Source organism: Arachis hypogaea, chromosome 4 (genome assembly GCF_003086295.3).
Source record: "Arachis hypogaea cultivar Tifrunner chromosome 4, arahy.Tifrunner.gnm2.J5K5, whole genome shotgun sequence".
NCBI lineage: Eukaryota > Viridiplantae > Streptophyta > Magnoliopsida > Fabales > Fabaceae > Arachis > Arachis hypogaea.
The window spans coordinates 99,591,190-99,600,469 of NC_092039.1; the positions used below are offsets into that span (position 1 = coordinate 99,591,190).

At 32.2% G+C, this 9,280-nt stretch overlaps 1 protein-coding gene and 1 pseudogene across 2 annotated transcripts; one reads left to right on the forward strand and one right to left on the reverse strand.

Moving 5' to 3' along the window:
* Positions 1-257: 257 nt before the first annotated feature.
* LOC112795069 (uncharacterized protein C683.02c-like) lies at positions 258-2,391 on the reverse strand (annotated as a pseudogene).
* Positions 2,392-4,488: 2,097 nt separating this feature from the next.
* Positions 4,489-8,221, forward strand: LOC112797041 (protein NSP-INTERACTING KINASE 3-like). Of its 2 annotated transcripts, none has more exons than XR_011881279.1 (6): positions 4,489-5,021; positions 5,920-6,052; positions 6,190-6,261; positions 6,456-6,598; positions 6,814-6,969; positions 7,671-8,221. XR_011881279.1 is itself a non-coding variant. In XM_072235752.1 (6 exons), exons 1-4 carry the CDS (start codon positions 5,012-5,014, stop codon positions 6,508-6,510), a joined length of 261 nt encoding a protein of 86 aa, XP_072091853.1. In that variant the 5' UTR covers positions 4,489-5,011; the 3' UTR covers positions 6,511-6,598; positions 6,814-6,969; positions 7,671-8,221. The 2 variants fall into 2 exon arrangements, 1 of the variants encoding a protein (XP_072091853.1); XM_072235752.1 differs by having other exon boundaries at positions 6,465-6,598.
* Positions 8,222-9,280: the final 1,059 nt, after the last annotated feature.

The window sequence follows — 9,280 nt, forward strand, 5'->3', positions numbered from 1 at the left end:
CTATAATTACAGACGAATTTTTCGACGGATTTTCCGTCTGTAATTACAGACGGATTTTCCGACAGATTTTCCGTCTGTAATTACAGACGGATTTTTCAAACTTTGAATACAGACAGAAAATTCGTCTGTAAATCCATCAGCAAGGTAATTTTTTTTTTGGATTTTTTCATTGCAAAATACACTTTTTTTCATACAAAATAAATATAAATTTAATAAATAAATTTTTTTATCTAATTTGTATTCAAATATTTATAATATTTCAAAAAATAAACAAATTTATTGGATTATCAAATTGAAAGAAAAAAGTAATTTACAAGGAAGCCAATATAATACAAATAACGACAGTAATCTAGTGATTGTAGCAAAAAAAGAAAAACTATGGTTACATTTTGTTTCCCTTTTCATAACTCTGCTAAGATTAACGATCAAAAATATGAAATTGTACTTCAGTTATGTTGTAACTTCTTCTCCAAACTTTTAGGCAACTTCAAACTTGCAGAAGCTTTTAATGCTCATCCTGGAAGTGAGTCTGCAGACTGCAACGAATAGTAGTAGGAGGGACCTTGTATCTGGCGGTTAGCCATAGAATAAGAAACAATGGTATGAGAAAGCCCATATCCACATAACAAATGAAAGCATAACCATAATAGTCATTAGCTGAAGTTCACAACTTTAGGACCCTTTTTTGGTTTTGCTTGACCGTCTTTGGACTTTGAGGACTTGTCCTTGTCTCTGTTATTTATGTCATCTGTCATGAAGTCATCCTCAATGTCATCCCCACTCACAAATTTGGTTACCGTTCCACAAGGCCTCTGTTCATTTCTCAGTCTCATTGCTGAAGGAAGAAATGGAGTTATAAGCTTTGCATAATACAAGTACCATTCTTCAAGATATAAAACTTTTAGCAATTCAATTTATCAGGAGATCAGCTAATGAATGCAATTAAACTGGAGCAATACAGAAAGAGTTGCAAGAAATCACATTTGAAGTACATATTTTACTCCAAAACATATAATCATTTCCTCTAATTTAAGGTTTGGGATATGCAATTTGAGTTCACAGTGGAAACTAAAGCATAATCTGTGAGTCTAGAACCACCAATATCAAAAATGATTAGCCACGCCATGATATCTTATGGCTCCATAGTATCAATTTAGAACACCCAACAAGAGAATAAATTAGATTTAGAGCAAACAATAGCACTAATTTTTTTAGCAGCAGTTCTTTTAGTTATCATAAGGTGATGAACAAGCAAAAGCAGTGCACCTCCACCACTTGCATGTACTTGAGGTTATGGTCAATCATTATTCTACTTGCAGACTGGATCTAAATGCAGCTAAATAGCAGCAAAACATAAACAATATCAGATGTATGTTTAGAAATGCAAACAAAGGAGATATGGACCCCATACAAACTAAACAAAAGATGAAACTTTAGATATCAAAACCAGGAATATAGGATTAGGCTTACATCCATCAGCAGGCCCATTAGCAGCAAAAGGAGCTTTCTTCCCTTTTTCGGGGCAATCCATTGCCAAATGTGTCACGCCACCACATATTTTTATATTTTACAACCACCACCCTAGTATAAACAATTACTTAATATAGATTAGACAGTTGATTCAAGTGTTTGGCTAATACATCATCATATATTTGACAAGGCAAACAAGAAAGAGAAACAATAATACCTTAGGATAGATGCCATGAGCATTTTGAGGGCAGTTTTTACTCAAGTGTCCTTGCTGTTTACAGACAAAGCACTCTGCAAACTTTGTCCCTCCTGCATCACCATTGAAACACTTCATCTCATAAGAAAACAAATTGGAATACAACCAAAAGCTTAACAAAAAAGAAGTCATTCTAATATTCTATCAAAGGCACGACATTAAGTAACAATGTTTCATTGTTCAGTAAACTAGAAAGCCCAAGAGTATGATTATAAATCTGTGGTAAACTGCTTAATAAGAATTCCAATTTTCAAGAGAAAACCCTGAAACTAACAATGTTCATGTTATATCATTCACAACTTATCTTGTTTAAAGTTAAACCATTCTAGCTCCAATATATATCACAAAGGCATGATAGATAACAAACCTTCTTGAACATGGTGGGGACAATTTGCAAGTGAATGATCAGTTTCTCCATAATTGTAACAATACTTGTCATAATTGGCACCAACTTGAACTTCAGGGCAATTCTTAGCTCGGTGACCACGCCGTCGACACCGTAAGCATATCTGTAAAGACCACATTACATTTAATCACAACAGTGCACCAAATCCAGTTGATACTTCATACTTCATCCTAACTAAATTAAACTAATCCTATCATTACCAACTTCACAGCATTTTCATATAATTTTTATTTATTATTTTATTTTTCCTCCTCCAAGTTTTAAAACGACAAAATGGCACCATGTCCAGTAAATAAACAGTAATAATAGAGATTCCTCAGTTGAAACATCAATTCCAAAAATCTGGCGTGATAGTTGGAATTGAATAGGCAATATACATGTATTGATAAAAAAAATGGAGCAAAAAGGGCATACTTCACCCATCATATAAATAAGAAATCCTGAGGATGAGAAACTCACTAGATTGCTATTTAAGTATATTTTAAGTCCTTAGCAGATCAGTTTGAGGCCCAATTGCAGTCGGTAGTAAAAGTAGAAGAAATACATTAGCCAAACAAGAGAGAAAACAAAGTCAGAGATTCATATAACTCATCTAAAAGAAAACAACGTGGCAATAAGCAAGAGCAGCAAGCAAATATATGTCATAATATATTGCCCAATTTTATTTTATACATTCCTTCTAACGTATCCAATCTAATTCCCTATATCTATATTAAAAATCCAACATGGGGACCATGTCTTTTAGATTCATTAACCCCAAATTCAATAACAAAAAATCAAAATACTATACAAAATCAATACAAGAAATAGTGAGATCTTCATCTCTTTAATTAGCCACTGATATACCATAAAAATATATATAGGATTAACACCAAAATGAAAATAAAAAATAAAGATCCTAATAAATACAAGAATTAAAAATTGAACTATTAGAAGGTTTAGAAGCTAGCTCCAACTTTATTCAGTAAAAGCAAAATATTCTTTTAGACAAAATATGTAGGTTATTGATATAGGAAGAAACTAAGAAAATAAACCAGAATTATACTAACCCTTCATGGCAGGAGCCTTGGTCACAGATCTTGACTTGTCGTGGGCTTCTTGTAAGCAAGTTTTGAGCAAAAACACAACCCAGAACAAGATAATTTACCAAAACGAATAATAAAGAGGAAAAAAAGGAATCAGGTGAAAGTAAATGGGACAAGTCATGGCAGCACTATCTTGAGATATTAAATTAAGTAGCAACAGAAAGAAATGATATCCATGACAACACACACAACACTCCACCATGCTAAGTCAGTTTCCAAATTAGTCTCATATATATATATATATATATATATATATATATATATATATATATATATATATATATATATATATACTTAGGAAAAAACAATATTAATAACAATAATGATAATGCTAACTAAATCAAAAGCAAAAATAGCATCACAGCAACACAAAGGCTGTGCTTATCACTATGTTCTTATCACTTTTCAGTTTTATGATATTCCAAGTGTTAAAGCAAAACCAAAAGCAGTCAAAGTGAGGTTCAATCAATTGAAAATGAATAATACCACAACCATAAACAATTAATTAGAACAAAAAAGAACAAGTAATGGCAGAATCAAACGATCACGATTTCACGATGCTGAATTCAGAAAACCCTAAGAGTCTTAAAAAAACAAGAATTACTTTTTCTAAGCATTCCAATTATATTTGGCCCTCTTTAACTTCTCTTATTTAGCAAATTAGACAGTTTTTCTCGAGATATGTTCAACTATACAAAATTGATAGCAATTAACCACTAATCGGCACTGTTTCAAATCAAATTTTGAGACTAGAGCAAGACATTGCACAATAACGCGTTTGGAATGAAAAATTAGCGAGAGAAACAAGGGATGGAGTTAGGGCTAACCTGGTTAGTGGAGTGCGAATAAATCAAAAGATTGAAGATCTATGCAACCCTATATATAGTGTTTGATTCGATTTGATTCGGTTAGTGGAGAAGCTGGTCTTTGCCAGAGAAGAAGTTACCAACGAAGTCAACTATCATTCCGAGCTTCGCTTCAAGCTTCGCTATTCAACAATAACCACCGAGTTTCCACCGAGTTGAGATAAGTTTCATGAATCGCTCCAGATGCGATGAGAGCGGCGGCGGAGGGAGCCCCTGTGACGCAAGGGATGACACAGAGAGATCCTGTGACGCGAGCGGCGGCGACAGTGGCGGGAGAAGCTGGTGCGACGGAGAGAAGAAGCAACTGGTGATGGAGAGACTCATTTGATTTGTGTGGACGGTGGAGTGTGACTGTGAATGGATCCAGAGGGTGGGATAAAATAAGCTTAACTCAATTTTTCCGACGGAAAATTTTAAATTACAGACGGATTTTCCGTCTGTAATAATTTAATAAAACGCAGTGTTTTGTCTATTTAATTACAGACGGATTTTCCGTCTGTAACTATTTCTCACTGAAAAAAATTAATTTTTTCGACGGAATTATCGACGGATTCTCTTTTCCGTCTATAATTTATGCTAATCCATTTTTTTTGTTTTCCGACAAAAAAATCCCTCTGAAATCCCTCTGTATTTCAGTGGGATAAAATCCGTCGGAAATATCCGTCTGTAATAACTAATTTTCTAGTAGTGTCTCTTTTAAACACTGAACCAGTAGAACACAGCCCCTATCTCTCTCGTTCTTTCTCGTTCGGAGAACAAATCAAGTTCAAGCTCCTGTTCTCTTCGTCTCAGGTGAGCTCCAGCACGCCGGCGCCACCTGTAGCAGCGTCTGTCCCCACCACCGTCGCGCCTCTCTCTCTCCTTTTATTCCCACTCAATTCTGACTCGCATATCTTCTCAGCGCCACAACCATCATCTCCTCCAATCAATGCTTCCAGGTTTTGGTTTCAAAATTCTTTTAATTTTTGTTAAGTTTAATTAATTTTGTTTAGTTAGTTTGATTTTAGTAATTAGTTTAGTTATATTTGTTTTTTGATTAGTGGATTTTTAGGTTTTGATTAGATTAGGTTTAGTTAGATTTTTTTTCTGATTTTAGTAATTAGTTTGATTTAAAATTTGTTGTTGAAACTTTTTTTCTCATGGTTTTTCAATTTTTGGTGTTTTCTTTCACTGCATTATCTTTTTTCTTTTGCTGCTGCTTCTTGCTGTAGTGTGATAGTGATCCTTCTAAGAAAATACGATTAAGGATTATGCTTTACAAAGGTTGAACTTAGTGATATACTTAGAGCTCTGTTAGCTGCAATTCTTCTATTCCATATGTCTTACTAATGAATTACCTGCAATTTTTCTATTGGTGATAAAGCCATTGAAAGAAAGCGCAAATTTTGTTACTGATGATAAAGCTAACCAAGGCAAGCTTGTCTCTACTTAAATCCTCGTGCATATATATGATAGAATAATATTTGGTTTGGATAGTAACCAAATTTTAAATAAGTCCATATAGTTAAAAAATTTGTAATCGTGTGGTTTTTTTTGTTGTGTGTGGAGGAAGGCATTGTTACTGAATTGAGAATACAGCATGAAACAAAGCAGATTGATTTTATGGCTGTTATGTTCACTTCTTCTGTTAATTATGCTGAAAATTACTAGGAATGATAGCTGAAAGATTGATGATGATGCTATTCAGTGACTTGTTATTTCCTTTTCTTTTTTGCCTTGAGAATCTTAATTCATAATTACTTCCTAATTACCAGTTACATAGTGGCATATTCTCAAGTGAATCAATTGATAGGAGATTTTAGTTCTTACCTTTCTTTCTGTTTCTTCATTGAACAGTTCTAGCTTTGATGGCGATAAAGAATGAATTAAATGATCCTCACAATGTCTTGGAGAATTGGGATAGTAATTTTGTTGATCCTTGCCGTTGGAGGATGATTACTTGTAACCTTGATGGCTCTGTTTCAGTATTGTAAGTTTAGATTTTGAAGTGTTTTATGAAAGTAGCAAACAAGTTTCAAGATATTTATATAAGAAAATGAACCAAACAAATTTGAGTAGTTTGAATTATTTTTTCTTTCTTCTAAAGATCTTTTCTTTTCATATCAGGGAAATGTCTAGTCAGAACTTGTCTGGTACTCTATCTTCTTGGATTGGAAACCTTACTAACTTACAATTTATGTAAGTTGTCCGGATTTTTGTTTAAGTCTCTTGTGTAGTTCTTGCTTTGGATGTTGGATCAGTTCTGAATCAGTTACCTTTGTTCTTATTGATTGAATGAATCTTTATTTTCAAATTCTTTGGTGTATTGATTTATTATAAACTTATATTCACTCAAAGTAGATGTAGTTACATTGATGCTTAATTGGTACAAGTTGCTTCAGAACAATGCAATTTCTGGTCAGATTCCTACAGCAATTAGAAGCCTAGAAAAGCTTCAGACCCTTGATCTCTCCAATAACGATTTTAGTGGCGAGATACCAAATTCTTTGGGAGACCTTAAGAGCCTGAATTATTTGTAAGTTGCTTATATTACAGATTCTAACTGTTCAAAGTATTGTGTTTGATACTTATTTTATGTGTCATATAGTTTATATTTCAATAAATGGTGCCTTGTATTTTATTCAAGTAGGTTCTGTTGTTGCCTTGTTCAATTCCTACATTTTTTCTTTCCATGTTTGAGAAGTGGTTTTGTTTTGTTTTGTTTTAATTCGTAAATTCTTTTGGGAGAAGGATATTATGCAGAGAGAACTTCCAAACAGACCGCTGAAATATTGAAACGGAAAGGGAAGGGATTAGAGTCACAGCTTGATTCTCTGAAAGCCATGATCAAGGACCTTCAAACAGAGGCCATGTATGTTTTTTAGTCAAACAATTGCTGAAGCTGCGGTGCGTTTCTAATGTATAGTTTGGACTTAAAAGACATTGTTGAACCTGTTTATGCATATTTTTTCTTTATTATTATTATTATTTTGAAGGATTTGTCTTTATTTGATTTGTTAATTTTGTTTTTAATATTTTAAAGCTGGGAAATATGGACCTAATGTAATGTACATTAGTCCTTAGCATATGACATTGAAAGCAAATATATTCTTGTGATACATTTTCAATAGGACTTGATCCGTCTTGTGCTTTCATCATGCATGCATATAAAAGTGTTCATGAAGTTTTTTTAACAGATTAATTTACTTGTGATGATATTTGATTTTGACATAAGAGGATCTTTTGGAGATAAAGAAATACTATATAAAAGATTCTCACAAAGGAAAAACTAAATCAAGTATGTTGATAGCTTTTTCTGCTTTACAAGGTCTAAGATTATTTTTAGATGAGACAGACTTGTAATACTATCAAAACTCTTAAGTTTGGAGCCATAGTGCAAAAGTCAGTAGTTAACATTCGAAGTTTTGGTTGTAAAATTAGCTTTTTGCCAAATTCAAGCTAACCTTCCCTATTACACATTCATACTGACCCTTCTCTAGAGTCAGATAACATGAATATTTTCTGTCTTTAAATTTGATTTTTTTCATGTTGTATGTCTTTAAATTGCATTTATGATGATTCTCAACGGGTATTTCTTTGGAGAACAGTTTAGAATGGACTTTGGTGGCAACCACTAGAGTGGCACCTATAACGAAGCCCTTGTTTATGGGTTATGGATATGCATTGCCTCCTTCTCATGATCCAAGCATATATGCTGCTGCCTACGTTGTTTACCCTATCTACGGAGGCCACCAACAATAAATAAACTGAATAAACAAAATGCAACTGCAGGAGTATCTCCTCTCACAAGTCACAACAGCAACATCATGCTTGAATGAGGAAAATTAACTCTTGACTTGTAACTTGCTTGATCTGTTGAAAATTCTGATAAGAACCCTTTCCTAATTGTGGAGTGGAGTTAAATTTTAGCATCCTGAAGTAGCACTTTAGGAATTAATTTAATGATATGATTACATTCATAGAAAAGTAACTATAATGAGGAACTTGTTTATTGGGATGATCATCTTATTTTTTTGGAGTATCTTTTTATTGAGATAATGAGATATTGGCTAATGGTGTTGACAAATAACATCCAATTTTATAGGTATCATGTAATAAATATTATGTTTATTTATATAATTTTTGGCTTTCCCTTTTTCAATTTACAATGTGTTTGATGGAATAAATTTAGAAAACAAATCTAAAGTATTTGTTTTGTAATGAAAAAATTAAAAAAAAATCTATTTTACCTTACTGACGGATTTTCTGTCTGTATTCAGAGTGTGGGATGATTTTCCAAGGTTTAAATTACAGATGGAAAATCTGTCGAAAAATCCATCGAAAAGTTCGTCGTCTTCAGAAAATGGATGAAAAATTTACAGAGAAAAATTCGTCGATAACTGGTAAAAATCCGTCGGTAATTTTTCGACGGAAAAAAAATCCATCGGTAAATAATTTTCAACGAGGCTTTTACAGAGGGACAAAACCCGTCGGTAATTTCGTCAGTAACCAAAAATTCTTCTGTAATAAAAATTAAATTTATCTATAAATCTGTCTGTATTAATCCATTTTCTAGTTATGTATATATTATCTCATTTTAATATAATATTTATCAATTAACCAGTTATTCTTTTTTTCCTTTGCACAATTTTAAGCACAATAAATAACAAAGAATTTAAACTATATATTAATTATTAAAAATTGGTATACTTCGACAATTCACTTTTTTTTATTTTAGAAATTAATATAAGATAGAAATTCAAGTGTAATTAACATCATGTGAAATTAATAGTTAAGAGTCGTTAAATAATTTGATAATTATTAAATTACTTTTCCACTTTAGTCCATGACAATAATAAAGAAGTCTCGTGGCCTACAAATTCAGCCCAACAGAATACATAAATTCAATTACAATTTTAGTCTTTATTATCTTATCTTATATTTTCTTTATCTTATCTTTATTTGCTTTTATCTTTTTTAAACCAATGCTCTATATATATTTAGTTTTACCTTCATAATTTACAATTCCATTCAATCAATCAATCAACAATCAATAAAAGTTCGCATTCTTTTCTTTTTTTATTCTTTCACAATTTTATCAATAACTTTAACTAAATTCATCTAATAACTCTTAATTATCAACTTTACATAAAATTAACCATACTTGAGTTTTTACTAACATTGTTACTGCATGAACCCACTAGCTCAAATAAAATTT